This window comes from Topomyia yanbarensis, chromosome 3 (genome assembly GCF_030247195.1).
Source record: "Topomyia yanbarensis strain Yona2022 chromosome 3, ASM3024719v1, whole genome shotgun sequence".
NCBI classification, from domain to species: domain Eukaryota; kingdom Metazoa; phylum Arthropoda; class Insecta; order Diptera; family Culicidae; genus Topomyia; species Topomyia yanbarensis.
This window is the reverse complement of record NC_080672.1, coordinates 4,394,744-4,421,399: the sequence shown is the minus strand read 5'-3', so window position 1 is coordinate 4,421,399 and position 26,656 is coordinate 4,394,744. Positions and strand designations below refer to the sequence as shown.

Below are 26,656 nucleotides of genomic sequence, written 5' to 3'. Positions count from 1 at the left end.
AGACAACCCTATTTTCATATTTTTTCAGTGCACCATATAAATAACACCATTTGTACATTATATTTATGTAATTAAATCGCAAGGGTTTCCTTTAAAAATCGCGACACGTATAAACGATCTAAATAGTCAATGGACAAACATGGATTCACGCTTGAAGTCTGGTAGAAAACCCATCTATTAGCGCATACCACATCCAAACTGTTATAACTTTCGATTCCGTTAATGAAATATTTCCAAACTTGCAGGGGATATACTTGATTACTATATCTTTTGAATGCCATGTACTAAATAAGTAGACAAATATTTTTTTGTTCATAGAGATTGGACCAAACCCGTGGGTGTTTGCTGGTAGCCTTATGAAACGTATCATAAAACTTCAAATCGCCATATCTCTCGAATCCCTCGATGGATCATTTTGAAATTCACTGAGAAGATGCTTGGATACTGTATCTGCCGAATGCCGTAGGCCAAATTTATGGTCATTTTTTTAGTTAATAACGGTTTTAGGAACACCGTGAATTATTAAGAGACTCACACAAACCGGCTGTGCTGTGTCTGGTGATTTTGAGATACTGGATGCAGCTTTTGCTGTTGTCACTACTTCCTGTAAAGCAGCTACACATTTGGCATCCGTTTATGGTTCAGGTATTATTGATTGAGCATTGGCTTGGATAACCCTAAATAAGTTTTGCGTGCGGATTTTTGTGCTTGGTTTTCAGAGATGTGCTGATCATCATTCTGGCACGCGACTTGTGATCATTGTTCTGGCATGTGACTTGTGAAAAGCGTGTTCTGTCCAATGGTGGTAGCTCCTTGTAGTTTGCATTTTTTCAGTCCATTTATTTGACACGGAAAATTACACTCATCTTGTTGGTGGCAATTTTCTCAGTTTTAAATTTCGAAAGTTTAACATAGGAATTTATTAAATTAGTTATGGAACTTGCGTTTCGGCTTCGTCTCATCAGAATCCGACTTCACGCTAGACTAGGGATTTGCTCAGGAACACAATTAGTGTCTCCGTTCTTGGAGTTAGCATTAATCCGGCGCTAACTTAGTCCTGCCACTAAGTTAGAGTCAGAGTTTGATGAAACACAGTCGAAACGCAAATAATTTAGTTATAGGTTTTGTGCCCTTAACGCGCAAAATGTTGTTTTAAGCAATTTAGAGAAATAATGCATAGTGTAGGAATTTACTATTTTACGTAATTTATGATAAGATTTTTTAAATTGACACATCGACACGAACTATGATTTTGAACCCCTTTACATTCCCAGGTGCTTTACCAGTTCTCATCTGTATTACCCAGTAACGTTCATTGGACTAAAACGGAGAATAATTTAGCGGATTGGTGGTTTTCTCAACGAAATCTATATAATTTTCCGTGGGCCAATTGAGAGTGGTTTTGGCGTATCGCTCCGAAGCTAAATCCGGTCAAAAAAGTAGGATACTTCTCATATAATAGCAGCAACCTCTTCTGCAGATATTCAGATAGATAAATTTTCGCATTCATAGTTCCGGTAGTGCAAAAAATGCTACACTTAAAATCATCGCAGGAACATATCGTTCGGCGTACTAGCACTTTAAGAACAAATTTCTCCACGTAAATCGACCTATCCGCATCGCCCATATCCTCCTCTGCGACGGCAGTGTAACATGTTGAACCTGGAATGGTTTTTGGGTCCTCTTTCATATAAGTTGAAGTAAGGGGCCCCTTGTATAAGTAATTGGAGATACTATTTCTCTACCGTTTGCCGCTGCCTCCGGAGTTCCACAGGGCAGCCACCTGGGATCCATAATCTTTCTGTTATACATGAACGATGTCCACCCTTCACTAAAATGTCTATGATGATGCAAGACTACTTCAATGCCATCTAGAAACTTTCCGTAATATCCTTTACTCGTAAACTTTCATCAATTATTTTTAATTATGTACTAGAGTGGGACAAAAATTAGATTCCAGCTCCGAGCAACTTTTTAGGTATCATTTGGGTCCTAGAACAACTATGGAAATTCTTAGATCGATCGGTGAAACTATATTTTTGCGCCCATTTGGGACCAAGTTTGTGAAAATCGGCCCAACCATTTCCAGGAAACTGATGTGAGTTCGTTAATTTTGAAAGATGGCCGCTTTTCCCGGGCATTTTTGGAACCGTCTGTGGTGGTCAATGTAGTCAACGAAAGTTCGGTTGGCCGTCGGTGACCTAGAACTGCAAATTTAAGTTGTTTGAGAGATATTTTAGCGAAATTTTTACCTTTCTTGCTTTCATCGGAGTATCGGTTTGAATCGGAATTCGCTATGTGATCGCCCGCCAGAACCCGTAACTCCGAAAGTCGGATCGGGATGAAATTAAATAGCTATTTACGGGGGCTCAACACCTTTCTTTTGAGATTAAGTTTGGTTGAATCGGTCTAGCCATCTCCGAGAAACCGATGTGACTATTATTTTGAATTTAGATACTTCCGACGGGGCTTCCAGAACCGATGACAGTGGCCAATGTGGCCAAAGAGACTTTGAATTGCTGTTAGTGACCTAACACTACAAATCGAAGCAGTTGTGGTCAGATTTTGGAAAAAATTTCACCTTTTTACATTCATTGCAGAATTTATTAAAATCGACATTTTATGCGTGATTGTACTCATCACCCTGTAATTCCGGAACCGGAAGTCGGATCCATTAGAAATTCAATAGCAGCCTATGGGAACGTTGTACCTTCCATTTGAGACTAAGTTTGTTAATATCGGGTCTGCCATCTCTAAGAAGAATGAGTGACATTTTTAATCACATACACACACAGACGCACACACACATACATACACACATACATTTGCCGAACTCGACGAACTGAATCGAATGGTATATGTCACTCGGCTCTCCGGACCTCCGTTAAATAGTCGGTTTTCAGAGCAATTGCAATACCTTTCTATTGAGAAAGGCAAAAAAAGTTTATTGAAGTCATATCCACTGTCTAGTTGTTTTCTTTTCTAAAATTTGTGTATTTTGTAGTATTTAAGCAAATTTCTCTTTTCGAGTTAGACATAGTTATTAGGTACTGAACTTGTATGTTCCATCATTGCACATTATTTATATTCTAAGTACTTTATAGTAATTGGCTTTTTTGTCAGCAGGGTTTTTTTTATTTCGTTTATTTGACACGGCTCATTGTGGTAACTTAACGGAGCCATGGATCCATTAAATTATTACAATATGTAAAAATAAAAATGAATAAAAAAATATTATGAAGTATACTTCGGGTCTCGTCCACGCAACTTTCTATTGCGCGTGGAGATTTTCTTTCGTGGTAAGGTACCATTTGTCTGCTCGCCTAGTGCATCTTGTGGGTCGATTTTTTTTTTGTTTCCGTCGATGTCATCATCGTCTATGGTGTCTACATGTTCACGATCAGATATTCCTCCTTTCTTATTGCCCTTACGGGTTACGAGAGTAAAGCTGCTGTCATTGGTATTGGATTCCTCGTCGATGGTGCTAACAGTTGATTCTGAAGCATTAGATGCTGCTTTTATCGTTGTTATTATGGCCTGAACAGCTGCCACAAAATTGGTATCCGTTTGTGGTTCTGGTGATGGTATTGAAGTCTGTGTTTCAGATTGGTTTTCCGAAGATGTGTGGCGAATTGGCTGTGATGCATTCTCCTCAGCATCTTCCGCACAAGGTGTTCCATGATGTGCCGTCTGGTTGCAGTATTTGCACGTAGGTGTCTGCCCTTCGTGAGTGTATATGTGTTAGTTCCATTATAATTGAATTGTATAGTCAAGTGGGAGGGAATAGGTCTTTCCACTTGCATCCTCACCACAAGAACACCGTTAGGAGTACCCGGGAAGAAGTTTCTCCAAGTATCAGGTGTAACGGATTCCACTTCTCCGAATTGCGACATGTATTTTGTAATTGATTCACGGGGAGTACGCTGTGATAAATCATGTAGTCTCACATCTATAAAATTATTTTCTATGTACATTGGGATCTTCATTTCAACACTGTCACTTTTAATCACGTGTTTCAGGTTGTTCTGTAAAGCGAACTTCTTTGCTTGGTCTAATGTGGTGAATGATATCAATACTGCACTGCGCAGATGATGATATTGAAGATAGGTGACGTCCTTAAGCCTAAGCTTCATGTTCACCTTCAGAAAATGTTCCAGCTCACGGAGACTCGGTCGTGTAGAACAAAATCTCAAGTCAACAACCGCTGTGTTGGGTCGAAGCAGCGCTTTTTCATCAAATTCACTCATGATGGCAGGAACAATGGTTCTTTTGTTCTAGACGCACTAACTGTCGTTCACTTTGTTCGTTTGTTACTCTTGTTTAGAGGGACTTTGGCAGATTTAAAAGTAGATCGAACGGTTTCCTTTGTTCTTAAGACAATGCACACAAGATAACAGTACTGTGTTGTGGTTCGTTTTGCGCTGGCTCAGACAGCGGCAGAATTTCGTGACCGGTGTCTTTGGTGGTTGTAAATCGACTGTGATGTCAACAGGGTTAGCATATTTCCTATTGACAATTAAAAGATGAGACGGTTTTATGTCTACTGGAGAAGAGGCGAAAATGAGCTTCATTCAAGCGGGTTTTTCCCAGCTTCACAAGTAAACAAATACATGACTAGTGTGTCAGGGTAGTTTTATTTGAAAAACCTAGTCAGTACCCCATTAGAGAGATTTTCACAGAGCCAATGAAATTGAAAATGAATGGAAAATGATAGAGCGACGTGGTTGAATGATGCAACTAACAACTGTAGCCTGAACATAGTAGGTCATGATTTGATATGTGTTTCTCTTTCAAGTTCATACAATCCTGTCGAAAATTTGCAGCTCTGCTGTCGATAATGAGCTGAAACTAAAGGCCGTTCATACCAAGAACCGGATATAGTTGTAGGATTGCTGCTCTGCCAAACAACCCTCCCCTAGGTTGAGAGGTTTGATGGTAGTGCAAACATCATCAAGCATATTGCGTGCATCAGTGCTACAGAACCTCTGACAGACAACCGCTTTAAGATGGTTGTTGCATTACACCTCGATAGTGGCGCATCGAGGAGACCGAGAGGGCTTATGGGCCTTTTATATGTTTTGTGTTTTTTTCATACTCTGCGCCTGCCCATTCTAACGCTCAATCACTAGCCTGTGCGCGCTGGCGTGGCCGGCTGGTGGGTCGACGTGGATTGACTTTTGCTGTGGCCCGTGTTTGATGACATTGTTGCACAGTTTAATGACAGCGTTAGTGGACGGGCTCGTTGTGGTGGTCATTGTGGGTCCATTAGTCGGTCGACTTTGTCATCGTGAACAGGCTAATGAAATTAATTTAATAAATACATAAGTAGAAACCTATTAGCCGTCATTTTGTAATAATTGTAGATTTTAGTACGAGTGTACAATTTTTTTATGCTAGTCGTATGCCTACCTGTGTATGTGTTCGTCTGAGTATTTTTGACAGTTGGGTCAGAGAATGGATGTAGAACTGGCGTAGTTGATAGAATAGTAGATAATACCTCCGGTGTTCAATTTGTGCATTCGGTTCTGTTCATTTGGGAAGGTCAGATTGGATAAATAAAGAAACAATTAATTTACTAACGCTGGTAAATCATCCATTCCTGGTCAGCATAGCATGATGAAATTCTAACAGAATGCAAATGTCATTAATGGTAAATAAACAACAGTTGCTGCATTTGGACGAGTTAAAGTAGTTTGATTGCATGTTACATGTGTTTTTCTATTCTATTTCATTAGTCTGCTTTCTTTGTACTATTACTATTAGTTTGCTTTTCCATTACTCATGTATGCCAAAACAGTATCGGTCAACTTATATATTTCCAATCAATCTCTTTGCATCTTTTTTTCTTTATTCGGCATGTTATGATTCCTTTATTTACTATATCTCTATACTATACTCTATCTATACTCATATAGATACAAACGTGCAAACACTCGTGGCCTTCGCGATAACACAAACCTGGTCACAAACGCGTCACAATGCAATCAGCTTAGACTCATGCCTTCAGATGGACCAATAAAAATGACGCTCATATTCGCTAGACCAGCGGTTATTTTCAGTTTGTTAGGAAACAAGACTTGAAATTCCAATCTGCACTCGGAAAATATATTTTTTCTTCGCGGACCCCCAGCAATGACTTCGCGGCCCTCTAGGGGTCAATGGACACCATGTTGAGAATCACTGCACTAGACAACACGTTCCACATCGACATGACCATACAGGTAACCCATTTGGTTCTTAGTCGACCGTTACCGGTAGTAGACGTAGTTGAACGGCGCTACGCTACAAGTATTTATTTGATTAATTTAATTCAAGCCGCGCGCGATTTTCGAAAAAAAATAGTCAGCATTATGTCGTGCAGTGTTCGATCGTGTTCAATTAGTGATGATCGTTTTTTATGGAAGTGCGAGTTTTGCAACAAATCGTATCACGCGGCCTGTGTAGGAGTGCAACGGCACCAAGAGCATCACATCACGTCTTTTATGATTCCTCTATGCTCGGATTGTCAGCATAATCTTAAAACGGGGATTGACACTCGTAAAGTGCTTTTCCAACAGGAGCAGCTCTTTAATTTAATCAAGACGCAAACGGATTCCAATCTTCGAATGGCTGCTGACATCAAAAAGTTGAACGCATTTGGTGAACTGTTCGATAACATTGATCACCAGCTAAAAGAAGCGGTGACTAATGTAAATAATATCACCTGCGCGAAAGTTGATTATGCGGTGTCAACATTATCGCGATTGGAAAAAATCTTTTTTAATACCTATTTATAAATCGGGTACAAAATCTGATATTCGCAATTATCGTGGAATTGCCATTCTGTCTTGCTTTCCCAAACTTTTCGAATCCATCATAAATAAAACCATTTTCAACCAAGTCAAACATAAAATAACAAATTCACAACATGGGTTTTTTAAAGGCCGTTCAACTAGTACAAACCTTTTAGAATTTGTTGATTACTCGTTAAATGCCATGGATAAAGGAAATCATATAGAAGCTCTTTACACTGACTTCAGCAAAGCTTTCGATAAGCTGGACATTCCCATGTTAATATTCAAACTTGAAAAATTGGGAATCGAGATGAGACTCCTCAATTGGATTAAGTCGTATTTAACAGATCGTCAGCAAATAGTAAAATTCTATGAGATGAAATCTGATATAATTAAAGCTACTTCGGGGGTTCCGCAAGGTTCACACTTAGGACCTCTTCTTTTTATTTTATATGTCAACGACATCTCTCTTATTTTAAAAAACATTAATATTCTCATATATGCGGATGATATGAAGCTATTTTTAGAAATTAGAAATAATAATGACTATAATGTTTTTCACGATGAAACACAAATCTTTTATACGTGGTGTTGTAAATGTTTACTGGAGTTAAATGTTAAAAAATGTAATCTCATGACTTTTAGCAGAAAACAAATCACGGCTTCCGTGTCAATTACATTAGGTAATCAAACCGTTCAGAAATGCGATAAAATAAGAGATTTAGGAGTTATCTTAGATAAAAAATTAAAATTTGTGGAACATTACAACACAATTGTTCATAGAGCTAGTAATATGCTTAATTTTATAAAACGCTTCGGATATCACTTTCAAGATCCTTACACAATTAAAACTCTTTACGTAGCATATGTTCGGTCTATTTTAGAATATTGTAGTATTGTTTGGTCACCATTCATAAAAAAACACGAAGTGAGAATTGAATCAATCCAAAAACAGTTTCTATTATATGCACTACGCAAGTTAAGATGGACAGTATTCCCTCTTCCATCTTATGAAGCACGTTGTATGTTAATAGATATTCAAACATTGAAAGAACGTCGGGACTATGCTATGATCTCGTTTCTAAACGATATCGTCATGCAGCGTATTGACTCATCTTACATATTGTCAAAATTAAATTTATATGCTCCTACTCGTCAATTACGCAATAGAAATTTGTTCGCGATAGGTCATCACCGTACAGACTATGCTAAATTCGGACCACTAAACCAGATGATGGCTGTGTATAACGAGCATTGTGAAAGTATTGACCTTACCATGCCCCGAACAAGTTTAAAACAGTTTTTCAACTCTTTACGGCATCATAGTACATAGAAATAGTTTACAGGATAGTATATAAGCAATTAATATTTATATAATGTAGTCTACATTTGATTGACGAAATAAATAAATAAATAAATTTCGTCCTCCCATGAAAAAAAAAAAAAAAAAAAAAAGAATTCCCTGTCAGAATGTGAATTGTACTCCGAAAACTAAATATCAGAATGACGGACCGCGGGACCATCCAAGAACGCACGCTAATATATGAATGGCCAAAATTGAATTTTGTACACGCGAAATCACATGCACGCGACAAACATGTTAACATACGAACGCTTAAGCCTTTCGCGATCAACAACGCACACATAGGCCCGCGGTCGTGCAAACTTGATAAAACCCCGGTAATAAGGTGAACTTTTTAATACCGATGTTTCAAACGCGGTTTCAAACGCGAACCTATAATCGTCTTTGTTCGCGGAATCATGAATCGGTCACGTCCGCAAATCATTAACCTCCGTCTTAGCAATTCATACATTCAGTTGGAGCAATCAAAAAATAAAACTCATATCCACTAGACAACACTTTCCATTGCGACATGACCGGGAACTCTAGTGATAAAATTTCACTTTCTAGTATCATCTGAGCCGTACACCAAAAAATTAAGTATAAGGTTAACGGTCCGCACGTGATCATTCAAGAACGCACTCGCGTGCGTGCGTGCGAAAGGCACACGGTTGTAAAAAAGAATTCATACACGCGAAGTTACCTACACGTTAGCACATGCTGTTGAACACGTTAACGTACAAACGCTCGAGCCCTTCGCGATGATACACGCAATCACGAAGTATCTACTCCCACACATGCTTGAACCCTACAATAAATATCACATTCAGAATTACGGCCCGCTGTAATTGGCCTTAAGGGGTTACATACCTTTTTGTGCGAAAAATGTCAAAAAGTTTGAATTTACGTAAAGGCATAAAGCAGTGATTTCATTACATCAAACTTATAGTATTTTGGTAGCATATTTTTCAATGAAATAAACAAGTATAAGTTTATAAAAATATATTGATAATGGACGGAGTTATGGTTTTTTCCCCGAAACCCATTTTTTATTTAAGAGGTTTGCGGTGATCACGAGTAAAGACATCAACTAAAATCCCAAAACTCAAAAAATACTACGAGTATTCCTCGTTTTTTAATGATTAGTTGAATAAATAATATTTTTTTTCATCATTCTGGAACGTTTTTCCTAAAAAAAATTGCTGTTTTAAGCTCTAAAAATTGTATTAAAAAATTCTCATCTGCAAAACAAAAATTTATGCATAAAAAAATGAATCGTTAAAGTACAAGAAATATTAATTACGATCAATTGAAAAAAAATTGAAGAAAATCGTGTGAGTGGTTTTTCGGCAATCGTGATCTCGGAAAAACCATTTTTGGAAAAAATGACATTTCGAGAAAATCGAGTTCAAAATTTCAAGTTACCACTGCGTGACGAAGCGTGTTTGGAAGCGCTGTAACTTTCGATCTATTTCACGGATCTACATGTAAATTTGGGAAAATTTTCTCAAGGAATTGTACTTTCAGATAAAGTAATTTAAAAAATTCGGTTTTGTTGGTGGTTGTGGTTTGAAAAGGTATGTAACCCCTTAAGCAGTGTTTTAGTGGGCAACAAGGCCTGTCTCGTCTGCAATTGTAGTGTGTGATTCTGACAGGAAGCCCTTCCGAGAACCTAGCTCTACAGCCCCAGTAGGACAGCTCGCAAAAAAGGATTGTTGCTCTGCCAATCAACTGCTACACACAAGTATTTTTATTGCTCTTGACCAATACATGAACGGATGAAAATCGTAAACATTGTTTTGACAAAAGCATTTAGTTTTCGAGATGGCGTCGTTTGAGCCAGCACACAGAAAAACTATCTCAAATAATTGGAAATTCACAATTTAAAAAAAAAACAGTTAGCTTCAATAAGTTCAAGTACCTTTCTGAACCTGAATTTTACACTGCAAATACAAAACAATGTTTCCTGAAAAGTATCTTGTATCGCAAACTATATGTTCTTATGGGTTATAATATCCGATATTCGTAGCAATAAAATTTATGAGCACGAGTGACTCAAAAAACGATAGTGGCCTTTCCTGAATAAACATGCAATTAAATCGTTGTTCTGACCAGATTTAGTTAGCTGTCATTACGCTACGGACACGATTTCTTATCTACTCCCGATCGAATCACACTGGTCGATTGTCAAGAAAAACCTTGTATAGTGGGGAAGTATCATCGATCCCAGAATGTCGTTTCAAGTGGCTAACTGCTTCCAAGAAAGTTGGAAAGGGCGCTGTGCAAAACTGGAAGACATTAGAAGAAAAATGCGCTTACCAGCTTATGGAAACATAATAAAACGTTTCAATGTGTATCTCAATTATATACGAGATGAAAGAGTAAAATTTAATGAAGAACTTGGAGTTACTATTTTAATACATTTCTTGTATGCCCAGATTTTGGATAACGTTCTTTAGTTTCGTTAAGATCGGATCAGCCATTGCCATGATATTAGTACACATATATACAGATACACTCATATACTACCTATAATCGCAAATTTGTTCTGTTTTCTATGGGATTTCCTATCTTTATGGGACTGACTTGCGATCATAGGCAGTATAAACAATGTCCAAATTCGTCGACCTAAGTCGATTGGTACCCATCCGGACAAAGGACAAAGTTTTCCAAGTTTGAGCGAATCCTATATATTTCTTGTATAAGAAACATAAAATTCAATTTTCAGTCTTGTAATGTAATCTTTTAAATCGAACTCGTTTGGTTTCTGACACTTTTCTAATAACAATCGCTTTATTTAGTTCAATTTGTTCAAAAACATTGGAATTTTGATAGAATTCCGTTTTTTCTTAGTGTGCCTAATCAGTGCACTTTGAGTGAGAGGTACCTCCAAACCAACAGCCAGCGCAACGAGCGGAGAAGCATGCGACAACGAAAATGAATAAACAATCTTAATCCGTAAACGAATGCTACCACGAGGAGGTGCTCACTGAGCCGAATCTTGTCACAGATGGTGCACCGAGGAAATCTCAGTTCTTGTTAGTAATAACAAGAACCCGGGCGAAAGGATACTAATGTAGATAACTGCCGATGGAGTGTACTACGATGCTACAAAGACTCCAGTTCACTTTGAAAAGATTAGCTTATTATATCAGAAATCACGAAAAAAAAAAGATTAGAATGATCTACAAACACCTCGTCTAAAACAACTTCGGACTGAACAGGGAAGGCACGTTCCCCTGCATGGAGCCACCCGTCCTACTGACAGATGTACGATGATTATACGCAATTTACCTTTTTAAACGCGATAACACTGCATTATTATTCAACCAGTTTCGTTGGTCACGAATATACGATAATCATTTCTGAAGCGGTTAATTTACAGTCATCGCATTGCGTTGGATGGATGATGAATCGAAAAAGGAAATTGTAAAAACTATTACGAACGGCGTGCGCCGTCGGTCATCTGCCCTCGCAGTGTGTGTCTCACGTGACTATTTAAGGCTTGCACTCGATGTTCGCGTAATCTGATGTTACCCAGTTCGACTTTGTAGGATAGTGGGTGTCTGTCTTATTAAAATATTTTGTTTTGAGGATATAAAACTGATTTAAATGGTTGTTTGTTATTGCTAATTAATGTTAAATTTAAAAACCAACAATGGATACTTACGAACAAAATTCTATGATTCACTTTGCAGGGACGCCACCGCACAAATATCTGAAATCATCAATTTCGTTGGTCAGCTGTCGGCACAAGCTCAGGGTCTTTCGAATCCAGTGACAACGTCGCAAAAACTTCGAAACTCCAATCACCACCTTTACCTGATGTTCGAACCAAACGAGACACAGTAAGTAGTAAACTCTATTTCTGACATTAAGATTATGACATAGAGGCACGAATACCATGATCGTTTGCTTATATTGCGAAAAAACATTCTTTTTGGAACAAGTGAAAATGAATGCCCGGAAACATTAAAATTTATCACCGTCCAAAATTAGAAGTGAATTAGTTCAATTGTTGTCCGGATTTTCACCCCACTCAAAGAACAAGGCATTGCGTGTCCGGTCGGTGTTTCGTTTCGCATGCAGCACGACAATCTCCTAGAACTAACCTCTCGCCACCACTTTTTAAAATTGTTCTTGTTTTCACCTGATTCTGAAAAAAAAACATAGCGGACTGGTGGTAGGAATCCTTAAAGTCGGCCGTAAATCCCTGTACGTATTCGACCCGAATGGTGAAACGATACACGTGACAGCACCCTGCGTTTTGGACTTTTACGTACACGAATCGCGACAACGTGGCGGACTCGGCCGGGAGCTGTTCGAGCATATGCTGAACGAGGAACACATCCAACCGGCTGAGATGGCAATCGATCGCCCGTCGGAAAAATTGCTTGGATTCCTTCAGAAGCACTATGGTGAGTAGTCACAATATGTAAAATTAAAATTAAAATTACCAGGAATCTGGGAGATCACTGCCATTGATACCATCTTTAGCTTTGCTTCAGCGATTTAAATGTCTCCTTATTTTATATGAACTCTAAAAAATGAATAGTTAGAATCATACCGGATTTTCAATCAGTATACCATTTTTATCTACCCGCCCATTATAGGCGTAAAGTATTATCTGATTCCATCAGCACTTTAACATTGACCGGAACAAACTCATTTGCCAGAGGAAAACCGGGTATGATGGTACTAAATGCATATGGCTAATTCCGTATCCTTTACAAACAAGAAAACAGCACTCTGTAGACACGCGAACCATGGATCCCTGTTAGTGGAAGCAATTTATTATCCTACGTTCATTTTACGATCAGCTCTCAACTGAGGCAGTAATAGGACTAGGGGATTTCCCAGTATTTCACTAATTACACTATTCTTCTCTCTTTCTTTCTTCACAGGATTGTACAAGAAAATTCCACAAATGAACAACTTCGTTGTGTACGAGGGCTTTTTCGCCGGCAACCAAAACGCGTCGGACATCGACGGTCGCCGCATGCACATCACCGCTAGGTATAGTATCCCTAATCTACCTTCTACCACTCAAATCGCTGAAAAGTTGAAAATCACGCCAAAATAACAACCCGCTTTTAACTTCACGAACGGAAAATGAGCTGCACCCTGGAGCCAATTTAGTAGAGCGCGTTTTTCGCCTTAATCGCGATAATAATAAATAAAAAATAACAATCAACGACTTGTAACTAATCTCTCATACTGTATGCTTCTTCTCTAACCAACCAACCACCAACACCAATGCCACCGTCGGTCGTCACCAGTCCTAACACCAATCTATTCGGGCCCACATTCACCACCGTCGAGGATAGGCGGAGGTCCAACTCACAGACGCGGCAACCGGCCGTTTCCCCGCCGATCGTTCAGCAACCCCCGGTGGGTCGCTATGCGGCAAAGCGACCTTCCTGCAGTATGGCACAGGTAGGGCAATAAATAACCTCACAATTTCCCCTCCCCGCCGTAACATAGGCGGGCAGGCGGCACTCGTCGTTACTAAACACCTTTCGTCGCATCAAAACGTCGTTCTAATTTGGCGCAAATCACTGAACTGAAGGGGGTCAAATGCTGAAACTAACTTATTTTGGTGCGAATTCCTATAACTTTAGTCGCGTAAATGGTTAATTGGCGATGAGGCTAACATCTAATGGACAATAATGTTATAACACATCTTTCTTTTTGAATCAGAACACAACATGCTTGCTAGCGGTCTAAAATAGAAATGAAATTCAAAGTGATATTAACATGCAACTTACAAACCTTGCATTTTTTGTTATAGTTGATAGCGTGTAATCACGCAGTTTGACTTACTAGTCACGTGAGCATTGTAGAATGGTGAAAAAAGCTTTCGTTTTGCATAAAATTAAATTTGTCCTGGAATTTGTTGACATTAAATGCCGAGTAAATTGTAACGCGACGGTAGATTCAATCTTCTTTAACTTTTTTAAATCAAAATATTACAATTTGAATAACTTACAGAATATTGAATCCAGCAAAGCTTAGCCCGGTGTTTATTTTGCACATGAATGCAGAAAGACCATCATTCATTCAGCCATATTTCATGTATCTGGAGAGAATTGAAGTATAATTACTGCAGTTTTTACTGAGCTGGGTTAACAAAGAGAGTTCTGTTTTATATGATTATAAATAGTTAGGTTCAAAAACAGTTTCATAATACAGTCGATTGGGTCATTTTGTATATTTAAACATTACAAATTTGTAATCTACTGAAAAAAATTTGTCTGGTGTAGAAAACTATATAAAAGTATATATTTCGAATTCATCTCACCAGTAACAAGCACCAACTTGAGGTCAGTTAGACAATGATCCAAACAGTTATACAACTTGTGTGAAAGTCCAGATTGGTCCAGAGAGATGCTGGTTTGTTGATTAGAAAGTAAAAATTAACTCTCTTTTTATTATAGTAGTCAAACGCCTGGTACTATGCACATGAATTCTTTACACAAAAACCCTACTCGGATTCACTATGAAAAAAGTTTATTAACTGGCATCCATCACCATCAACGCTTAAAAATCACTTTCCCGCATCGATCCAGAGAAAGAAAGTGAAACTACTGCAGTTAAGTGCACCTATTTAAAAACATCTAGGTCTAACCCGGTTAGTCCTTCCTGCGAACAATGGCCTGCATTTCGCATCTAAAAATATGCCTAAAAATCGGCAGATAATTCCGTATAGTATAAGAATGTTCACATCATTCTCGTTTTCACTCGAGAAGGATGTGCCAGTAAAGTAACCCAGCAATTAAACAGTCAAGTCCCGCTGAAATTATGTCACGTTTGCCGCATTCTGTCCACATGCAAACGGAGGGGCTAGCTAGCTGGTCGACAACCCGGTTTGCATGACCCTGGCTTACGTGTTCCCGGTGTGGTGTGGTGGCTAACGATGGTTCGTTCTTTGTTTTAAAATTTATAACTACCTACTACTGAAGGTCATCCTTTTCTGTGCTTTGGTGGTGACACGATACACTGATCCTCCTAATGAGTTTTGTATTGATTTTCCATTCAACATCTCATCAGGCAAACGTGTCATCATCACAAAACGACATTTGAGTTGGTTCCCAGCCTCTCCGATGTGTTAAATGCAACATTGATGAAAGTGAGAAACATGTTCGAGTGGCTTGCTTCCAATTATGGGAATCATTTCTCGATGACACTTCAATCTGTCATTCGTTTTGTTGAAGTGCAGTAGGCTGTGCATAGCAATTTCACCGACGCACAGAGGAGTATTTGACCGAAAAAGCTGGCCGAAAGTCATATTTTCAAAAACCATTATCAAGGACATTATATTATATCATGATATTCCCTAGTAATTTCTGTATTAGATGGCAACCACGATGCGTGTTTTTACTAAAGTTTGGCAACGCTGTTCACTGTCCAAGATAGCGGTTTTTTAGTACTCTAGACTGATTTAAATCTGCGCGTGGAAACAAAATTTTCCAAACATTAGTGATTCGAATTGTTTCGACTAAAATATCCAATATTTTTAATAAACCAAGGTCAGGGTCATATTTTGGTGTAAATGGATCCATATACTCGAAAAAATATTAGTCTTATTAAACTTAAATACAAAGAAAAAAAATTCGCCACTTTCTCACTTTTCAAAATTGAAAAAGTTCATGTTCCCAATCCGTCCCAGTGAAAACTCTTGTGCCCTGATTAAGTTTAACCCAAATACTACTAGATCGGTGAAAAAAAAACTTGCACATAATTGCTCTTTTTTGAATGTGAGCTATTTGAAAAATTAGATATTTTTGACATTTTCCTCGTTTTATTACATTGTCCGTGCTAAGTTCAAACTTTTACAAGGATATTTCTTTTCGAAATAATGTGTAATTCTTGGCAAGATATAGGTTTAGTTAGCTGGGAAACGAAATGATGGTTTTATTGAACCAGAGCGCTTCAAAGTGCTTCGAATCGATTTGTTTTCGTGCAGAATTGAACTACATATGTTGCTTGAACTGTGTTTCGAAATGTATCAGCTGGTGCCGAAGCACTTTGATGCGCTCTGATGCAATAAAACGTTTCCCAGCTAACTAAACCTATATCTTGCCAAGAATTACACATTATTTCGAAAAGAAATATCCTTGTAAATGTTTGAACTGCGCATGGACAATGTAATACAACGAGGAAAAATGTCAAAAATGTCAAATTTTTCAAATATCTCGCATTTAAAATGGAGCAATTATGTGCAAGTTTTTTTTCACCGATCTAGTAGTATTTGGGTTAAACTTAATCAGGGAACAAGAGTTTTCACTGGGACGGATTGGGAACATGAACTTTTTCAATTTTGAAAAGTGAGAAAATGGCTTTTTTCTTTGTATTTAAGTTTAATAAGACTAATATTTTTTCGAGTCTATGGATCCATCTACACCAAAATATGACCCTGACCTTGGTTTATTCAAAACATATTTGAGTAGAAACAGTATTATTTGGAAGATTTTGTTTCCACGCGCAACTTTAAATCAGCCTGGGGTAGTAAAAACCCCTACCTTTGACAGTTAACAGCGTTGCCAAACCTTAGTAAATACACGCAACGTGGTTGCCATCTAATGCAGAAATTACTAGGGAATATCATGATATAATAATGTCCTTGATAACGGTTTTTGAAAATTTGACTTTCGGCCAGCTTTTTCGGTCAAATACTCCACTGTGTCTGTTGAACTTGTCGACCCCCTTTGAAAAAAATCTTCATTGAGTCATACACTGAAAAAAATCGATTTTATAAATTTAAGTCGATTTACCAAAAAACAACATCTTGTTTTTGATGAAGTTTTGTTCCTAGATTATGTTCCCTACCTACCGTCAAAAATTCAAATTGGCACTCTCAAGGAATAAATGTTATTTGAAAAAACTTTTCCTTGTCCAAACTGATTTTTTTCTGTGTATTTTTACTCAGGGTCCATAGCCCAGAGACCACAACCCAGAGTCTCGAGGAGAGAACCCAGACTCCAGATTCCATAGCCCAGAGTTCCGAGGAGCAGCAATCTGAGCTCAGTGTTCCGAAGACAGAGCTCAGAGTCCAGAATCCAGTGTTCCGTATGCAGAGTTCGGAGTCCAGAGCGCAGAGTTCAGAGCCCAGAGTTCAGAGCTCAGATGCTAGTGCCCAGAGTTCAAAACGTAGAGTCGATAGACCAGAAATCAGAGTCAATAGTTCTTATCCCAAAATACTGAGACCAAAGTCCTCAACACATAATCCAGAGCCCAAAGTCTAGAACTTTTAACCCAAAATAGTGACCACAGTTTAGAGTCCAGATTCCAGAGCTCAGAGTCCAGCATACAGAGTTCAGATTCGATAATCCAGAGTTTATATTCCATAGCCCAGCGACCAGAGCCCAGTGTCCCGAGGAGAGAGTCCAGAGTCTGGAGTCCAGAATCCAGAGTCCCGAGTTCAGAGTACATAATCCAGAGTCCACAGTTCAGAGTCCAAACGTTCAGAATCAAGACCCAGAGCCCATAGCACAGGAACCACAGCATACAGTCCAGAATCCATAGCACAGAATCTCGAGGCGAGAGCTCAGAATAAAGAGTTAAGAATGCAGAGTTCAGAGTGCAGCGAACAGAGTCGGGAATTGTGGGTCCAGAGTTCAGAGTCCTCAATCCAAATTACTGTGGCCATAGTCTAGAGCTCTGAGACAAGAAACCAAAGCCCGAAGTACTTCACTCAAAATACTGAGGCAAGAGTTTAAACTCCAGAGCACGGAGCCCAGAACCCAGAAGTCAGCATTCAGAGTCCATAACACAGAATCAAAGAGTCCAGAGTCCCGAGGAGAGCCCGCAGTCTAGAATCCAGAGACTCGAGTGACAGCGATGAAAATGAAGAGTCCAGAATCTAAAGTTCAGTGTCCATAGTCAAGAGAGTAGAACCCAGAATCTAGAGTCCCGAGGGGAGAGCCAAGAGTCCAGAATCCAGAGTCCCGCGTGCAGATTCCAGAGTCCAGACTTCGGAGTCTAGAGTCTAGAGTTCGGATTTCAGAGTCCAGAATCAAGACCCCAGAGACCATAGTTAGAGTCCATAGCTCAGAATATCGAGGCCAGATCCCGGCGTCCTCAATTCAGCGTGAAGAGTTCAGAGTCCAGAGTTCACAGTCTGGGTATGTTCGGAATGGTCTTGACAAGTAGGTGCCAGAAATTTATGTCTGACGCCATGTTGAAATCCAAGATGGCGACTTCTGGACCTAAATTAGTACTATTACACTTCGGATTGTTTATCTTCGCGCAGCACTTGATACTGTTTAACTTTGATTTATACAATTGATCCATAATGATAATTTTACTAGAACTGTCCTTCACAACTGTTGTTATTAGACTGATTTAAGGCCTTAGGCTTATAGTACTGTTATTTGGTAAAATGAGTATTGATGCAAGTAAGGTATAGGTAACCAGGGAAATATGCCAAACGAATACAAAATTCGTTACTGCTATTTTTGCATGTATCTGACTACTAGGAATTGGGAAATTAGATTCTTAGATGATTATGACTTACATTGGTTTAGTTTTCGATAAAAATACGCTGAAAAAAAATTCAGCTTGAAATTTTTTTTCCAAATGAAATTTTTTCCTCGAAAGTGCCCAAATTGAATTTTTGACGGTAGGTAAGGAACCTATCTTGGAACAAAATTTCTTGCAAATTAGAGATGAAGATTTTTTAAATCGACTTTAAATTTTTAAAATCGATTTTTTTCAGTGTACGAGTCGATGAAGAATTTTTTCAATATTTTTACATTTCTTACAAAAGAAATGTATAGGATTCACTCAAACTTTGAAAATTTTTATTAAAAAGTCTAGTTTCTGTTGAGCTTGAAGAGAAAATTTTTAGGGCAATGCTACTGAACATTGGTCGTACAGATTAAGTTTGCCCCCTGGAATTGCATAATCCAAGGAAAGTATCATGGTTGAATCTAACCGTGTAATCCTATTAAACGACGGGTGGCGTGAACTAGCTTTTATAGTGAGAAAAACCTCTTTTAATCTACCTAGTGGTTTAATTGCATCTTTCTCATTTATGAGCTCTAGGATTCCATGGATGTTCGGTATATGTCTGTTAGGGTAATGAACCGCCCTGTTTTATTATCTTCCAGCAAAAGCCCCTAATACCCCCCATGCTCATGGTGTCTGACATGAATGTTTAAAATGGGTTCACCCATCAAAAAACCATCACCATGGTCCGTTAGATCCTATATAACAACCATATTTTGGTGTAGTTTTGTGTTATTGACACTATTTTATAGTGTTTTGATGGTTGTAAAACCTTTTTGATCAAAATAGGTGCTTCTTTCGCAGTGCTAGAAGCTGAACAATTTTTACCTTCCGATGCTCAATAAATTTTTCCTAGAATATTTACTGCAGTCCAATTGTATGGAAAGCGTAATCGAAGGCAGTCTACATAAATTAATAGGTTTTATCAGTTTTGAGTAATATTGCCAGGCTACACAGATATTCCAAAATATCATTTATCACCGTTAACAGACACAACCCCTAGCAGCAAGGCTCCAGTGGAATCCAATCACACTAATTGCAATGACTTCTGTTCTACTGATAATATTTATAACTGTTGATCCTTAAACGAGTTCTATTTGTGGTCCCAAATGACTTATATATTATAGGAGCGATTAGTTGCTCCGTGGATTTACGCATTGCGTTCAAAGTTTGTAGGCTTGAGCTTGAGCTTGGGCGACCACCCCTGACTACTGCTCCGTTATTGATTGGGATTAGCTGAAATTGCACAGAGAATCAATAGATGATGATGCTTGGGAGTAACAAACCATCTTTCAATGTAGAACTCCTGGTAATCCCAAGTTGTTTATTGATCAATACGCCGCTAGCCAGGCCCGAACGAAAATCGCAGTAGGAAAGGGAAGGAATGTTAGTCCGGCACTTGCTTTTACTAGAGGCCGCAAATACTACTGAGCACTTCACAAGTATCACGGGAGGAGGGAGATTGTTAGTAAAGATTATGATTGAAAATTGTGCTGCAGTTCGCTGAATTTTAGGAGTCTCTGGGCACCCGGCCACCAGGAGACTCATTAGGTGCTTAAATTACGTTTTAGGAATATCGTAATGTCGGACAGTGAGACAATGTTTAAAATTATACTTGATTTAAATATTTTAACAGAAGACAAATTAGCAAAAGGAAAAGCAACAAAAATTTCTAATAGAAAAAATAAGAGTGGAAATCAAACTGGGGTTACAACTGAGTAGTATCGATTATTTTCGCGACAAGGATATGAAAATTAACTGAACTGAAAACCTTACTTTATTATTATCCCAACTGTTAGAGAGAGATGCAAGTAGGTTTATCACGACTGGAAAAGAAGAATGATCAGAATAAATCTACTAATTTACTACAAAAACATAAAGGAGATCGCCTGTGCCTGCCACTCCGTTACCGACCAGAACCAATTGAGACCACAAAATGTTCGTTGGACAATTTACTAACGTTCATTGGACAATTTACTAATTTAGTACAATAAAGATGCAGGAGATGAAGCATAGAGAGTCCTGTTTTTGTCACTTCTTACGACATGGACGCAGGAAAAAAAAATTACTGAACTGAAACGACAATGTACCAAAACCAGAAAATGCAGAAGATGCAAGAAAAAAAGAGGCGATTCCCGATTTTGTCGCGCTTTTACGCAAAAATCTGGCTATAAATTATTGTGCTCATGAAGTATGGTTTACATGGCAATCAATAATATAGTGCATGTACTACTCAAAACTATATGAAAATACTCAATACAATATAATGCGATAAAAATATGTAATGAACATGATTTAATGAACTGAAAGCAAATCAATGAACATGACAATAAAACATTTATTCTTCGTGCTGATATTACTGATGTAAATTGGTAACTGGTTTTCGATCCTTCTCACGAATTGTCATTTCTCAAACCATATACATGATTGAGGTTATCATTCCACTCAGACAAAACCATGCGCATTGAATGCTATGTGAATTAGTTTCCTTGTTGGTAAAATAAACACTAAACAAACATAGAAATTTGCTCAGTCCAAAGAAATGTCAGATCGATTGGCATTACCCGGTGGATACGTGTTCCCTTACAATGCTATCAAACAACGATCATCTAAAATTACATGCGACAAAGTATGTGCAATTTTGAAAATAATAGAATCAAGACTACTACTTTTTTTGCAATAAAATACGAAAAAAATAGTTGAATAACCAATGTGGCTCATTTTCAAAGATAGCACTGTTAATGAATCACCTAATAAAAATAGGTGATAAGGAACGCGGATGAAAATAGCTGACCACCGTCATTGCATTCAAAGTTTGTATGAAAATTAAGATAAAAAATGCACTTTTTCGTATTTCCGCTATTTCACTCATTTTTTGAAAAACCCACGCAATGAAAGAGTGGTCCGGAATGTGGTTACCAAATTTTCCAAAAACTGTAACTTGTTGGGAATTTTTTTTAAATGTTATTATAATTTTAAGATAGGGGGGTTAAGCTAATCGCAGAAATAAGCTTAACCCCATACTATCATACAAAAACATTTTTTATAAAAAATCATAGCTAGGTACAGCCTTTGCAAAAGTTTTTAACCATACACTGGACAAGCTTTTTCAGGGTTGGTTTTTAAGTTTAAGTTTAAGCGGAGATGCAACAAAGTAGTGTTCCCCATACTAACTTCCATGCGCAATGCGCAAATTCGGGGAGCAACCAATCCCTCCCAAAATTTACACATATGGGCTCACAAAAGAAACTCAAAAAGTTCTGTGCTCGACAATAGGATGTTTCGAACCACTCTAATGGGCATACCTGGGTTATAGATGAGTCAAAATTTCACCTAAATTAAGTGAAATCGCAATTTCGATGGAAGATCCCATTTTTGCCTTTCTCATGTAGAAAGGTTATGCACCCACCCCCGCATGACAAAATGAGTTAGCAAGCAGATAACATTGATCTAATGCTGATTAGGCTAGTGAAGTATGATATTTTTTTGTTTTAAGTGTTTCACCGTCGACACGTAGCTCATCAAGTTCGTGGCTGGCAAGCCATTGTGTATAAATGCAAAGTGTACTAAGAATGTAATGGACATTTCCACAACTATGTTGAACATAAAAAGCCTCCAAGCCTTAGTTTAGAGAAATGAGAAAGGCACAATTGCACCGCTAGGTGGATTAAAACAGGTTTTTTTTATACCGTCAATTTTCCCAAAATGAAAAGGCTGATGAACTGATAACTAGTACTAGGTTTTATGAAATAATTACACGGTTAAAAAATTGTTCCCAAAATCGTGAATAAAGTACCATGAATTCTGGACCAATTACGTGTTTGCGTTTCGAATACAGAACCATGAACAAAAATCATGGATTTTATGATTGTGTTCAATTTCCCTACAGTAACGCCTGCGTAACGCTTTTATTAGTGGAAATATTTGTTTTTGTTTTGTGAACTTAAGCCATGTTTTCCGCCATGTCATTACCGAATCGATTTTCTGTACGTGAACTAGTACACAATTTTAAGAACATTATTCATAAAACCAAAGATTGACTTATGGTGTTCTTCATGGATTTAGCCACAGTAGTTCACAAAATCAAAACAGTCTGGATACTTACTCGTGAACTATTTCATGAAATCCAAAATTTTATTCATGAATCCATACAAGCCTCGTAAACTAATTCATGATTCTTAATATATTAGTCACGATCCAATATCCGTGCTCGAGAAATAGTTCACAAAATCATATTTTTCTTTTATTTGTGAACTAATTCATGATTCCTAGTTTAATAGTCACGACTGACCGTTAGTGCACGTAAAATATTTCACAAAATCATAAAATATTATTCATGGGGTCGTACTAGTTCATGATTCCCAGTACTTGACGTACGATCTATCTTGCGTGTTTGTGATATTTGGAAGATATCCCTAATCATTTTCAATTTCTTTCAACATGGTCAGGAATTTTTTCACGGGAACTATTTCACAAAATCTAGAGTATTATTCGTAGAAACATTTTTGTTCCATGTACTATTCCATGAAATGTAATATAAAATATATGTCCAGCTAACTAGCGACCAGCAAGAGGCACGAGCTAGAATATAAGAAAACTATTAGGACCTAGAACATCGTTATTCATTTGATATGGTTCAGTGTGATGTCTCGACAGAAAAAGAACTGCGCTGAGCACCAAAAATACATTACAGAGCCACAAATCGTGTTCGTGATATAGTTCATGAAATAAGATCCCGCTTCATTCGTTTACGAGCGCTCGATCGAGACACAAGTGTTTTTTTCCAGTCCGTAAGTGTATAGCGACAAAGAATAGTGCTAATCTGCGTTCAAGGTTATCTTGCGCATTCTCTGCCTCTCGAGGTTTTGGACTTTTTTCTTCTTTTGTGCGTGTGTTAACCGTTAGGCCGCATTCCTCAGCCTTTTGTTCGCATAGTGAGGATTGAACAATAGCCAGCTATATAAGCTGGACTGGTGCATCGTGGGAAACAAATTTACAGATAAGTGAAACCTACATTTTTGACACATTTACAGCTTATTCCCGTCAGCGCGGGTGCTAACCCCGCGTGTAGACGGTGTCGATGGCTCCCTCCCCGGACGGTCAAATGGTGGTCGAATCGACTCCCAAGAACTTCCTCAGGACAGCTTGTTGACTGGCTCGATTCTCGATAGCGCGAATCAAGCTCAGACTAACCCAGTACCCGGCGCGAACATACAAAATCGTTCTGCTAATCCGTGGTAGGACAAAGAGTGCTCAGACGTGTACGCGGAGAAGGCCACCGCGTATAAGACCTTCCGGGACGACGGGTTACCCGCTAGCTATCGACAATATGCGATGTCAGAAATTAATTAATATATTAATATATATATTGTCTTCGAATTAATAAATTTTCGTACAGACTGAAATACTATACTAACTTAAACCTATTTTCAGTTTGAACATTTCTCTACTTAAGTTAAAGTCAAAATGATGAAAAACGCTATTGAAGAGCTGACAGCAAACATCTACCGGGTTATTCTGGCCGTACTGCGTACGATGAGTAGAGCGCCGAAAGAAGTCCATTCTCCGCAGAGACCTACCAGGAACGTTGAAGTCCAGCTTAGCGAGAAGCAGAGGGCAGTCAATGTTGTCAGCGAGAAGATCAAACACAAAAAGTCGCTTCAGAAAAACTCTCCTGTTTCGTAGCGTAGGCAGGTTGATAAGAGCACAACGATGCTCATACGGTGGTAGTTCAAATCGATTTCGCCAGGGAAGCCGTCGAAGGGCATACCAGACGAAGCTCTTTTGTACCCGTTCTATGCGATTAATGTGTACGGTGTGATACGGGGCCCAAACGATAACTCCATATTCTAGAATGCTGCGTACCAGACTGATGTACAGTGCCTTCAGGCAGTAGACGTCGTTGAAATCTTGGGTGTTTCGTTTGATGAGTCCTAGTACTGCATAGGCTTTAGCAGTTACTGTATTGAAGTGTTCGATGAAACGTAGCTTACGGTCAAGTATAACACCAAGGTCCTTGATTGATGAAACTCGTTTTACTGGGGCAGCGCTCACTGCATACTCAAACGTAATTGGCGAGAGTATCCGTGTGAATGTGATTATGTTGCACCTTACACGATGTCAATTCGCTGCAATTCGCGTACATCACCTTACACGATGTCAATTCGCTGCAAATGTCATTCACAAAGAGCACGAAGAGAAGTGGTCCAAGGTGACTCCCTTGAGGTACACCCGATGTGATGTCGAATGGGTCTGAAAGTACAGTTCCAAGTCACACAGATGCACTGCGGTTTGTAACGTACGAGAAGATCCAATTGGTCAGCCAGTCCGGAAATCCGATTCGCCTCAACTTTTCAACAGCAAGCTGATGAGGAAGGCGATCGAAGGCTTTGGAGATATCTACATACACTGCATCAATTTGTTGTCGTTTCTCTAATTTATCAATCAGCGTTGACACATAGCTCATTAAGTTCGTCGTTGTTGAGCGCTTTCTAACAAACCCATGCTGATCTGTAGTGATGATGTGTTTTACTGCAGGGTAGAGAATATTTAACAGCATACTTTCAAAAACTTTTGGGGGCAGCTCAGGATTGAAATTCCCTTGTAATTTATGACGTCATGGACGTTACCGGCTTTATGAATTGGTGTTATTAAAGCCTTCTTCCACTTGGCGGGAAAAATACTTTCACCGAGAGAGCGATTGAAAAGCATGGATATCGGTACAGATATCGATGAAGAGCATTCCTTGACGAAACATGGTTGTATTCCGTCCGATCCTGGTCCCTTTGAACCGTCAACACCACGTAGATTGGTGTACACTTCGCGTTCGGTGAAAGATGTTACAGGCAAATTCAAGGAGAACGTCGGCAGACTACTCAGGTACGATTCAAACAAAGGTGGTGGGTTATTACTTAGAACACTTTGAAAGAAAGACAAGCATAGATTTGCTGACTCCGCAGGTGTCATTGAGGTCCTGTCACGGTAGTTCACGTTTTCAGGAAAACCACGGGTGGATCTTTTGTTCCGCAAATAAGCCCAAAATTGCTTCGGCTCGTCCTTCATGTTACTCTCAAGTCGTGAAACGTATGATCGAAAGCAAGAAAGCAGAAATGCGAATGAAGAGTGATGAAAGCCAAGAAACGCGGTTATTGGCACCGGTTCGTCGACGGATTAACGAGAGAAACATCGATGAGCACTCCTTGGGGAACAGCCCGACGTATGCGAAACTAAAACAGTGCTAATGAGAGCGTGGAATATTCACACCGTCGGACATTCGATTTCGCTAAGAAGTTTTTTTTTTCTGGTTCGACTCGAAAGGTACTTGGGGATGCCACATTAGGTATCTGAAACAGAAATGCCAGCAAAGGATCAACTTTCTTCGTTCAACAACCGGAACATGGTGAGATGACCACCCAGGAGACCTAATTGGGTTGTATTAAACAACGATACTGTCTATTATGTCTTCAAACAAATTTTTCATAAAATGCTTTGTTTCAGGGTTGCAAAGATTTGAACTATTCTGTGAACTAGTCTAAGTTCGCTTGAATTTACAACTATTAACACTAATGCCTCCCCAAATTTCTCGAACTAGATCGAAGCAATTTTACTGATGGGTTATTAGCTTGCCACCCAGCACATACCTGAGGGACAGCTCTAGTAGGTGTGATTTAAGGGAAAACAAAAGCCGTCATGCCTGGCCTATAAAACAAATGATTAGTGGTAGTTGCCTATTACCTACACCTAATGGCATCGTAGATTCACTACTGTGTGACTGAGTTCAAAAGGATACGGTGTAATTTTCTGCACGCTTCAAATGTAATAGCAAATTATGATTTCAATCTGATACCTTCAACTACTTTAGCAGTTTTGTAATCATGGCACTTTTTATTGTTTCAGATAATTCACAACAGCCCAAATACGGTGGCAACGGAACCTAACAGGTAGGCTTCCTTCATAAGATCTTCTTATGCGATAGAGGAAAAGGCATGCAACTGAAGCTTATGCAGCATTTTTTTTTAATTTTTTTTAGAAA

At 38.7% G+C, this 26,656-nt stretch overlaps 1 protein-coding gene across 3 annotated transcripts in view; it reads left to right on the top strand.

Annotated features, from left to right (window-relative positions):
• The window catches only part of LOC131687156 (alpha-tubulin N-acetyltransferase-like), an 85,751-nt gene that overhangs the window by 56,862 nt on the left and 2,233 nt on the right, over positions 1-26,656 (top strand). For all 3 annotated transcript variants that reach the window (XM_058971208.1, XM_058971209.1, XM_058971210.1), the window contains exons 3-7: positions 11,814-11,963; positions 12,289-12,533; positions 13,020-13,131; positions 13,395-13,551; positions 26,521-26,564. In XM_058971208.1, the coding sequence (XP_058827191.1) occupies positions 11,814-11,963; positions 12,289-12,533; positions 13,020-13,131; positions 13,395-13,551; positions 26,521-26,564 (708 nt within the window). The remainder of the gene's footprint in view (positions 1-11,813; positions 11,964-12,288; positions 12,534-13,019; positions 13,132-13,394; positions 13,552-26,520; positions 26,565-26,656) is intronic.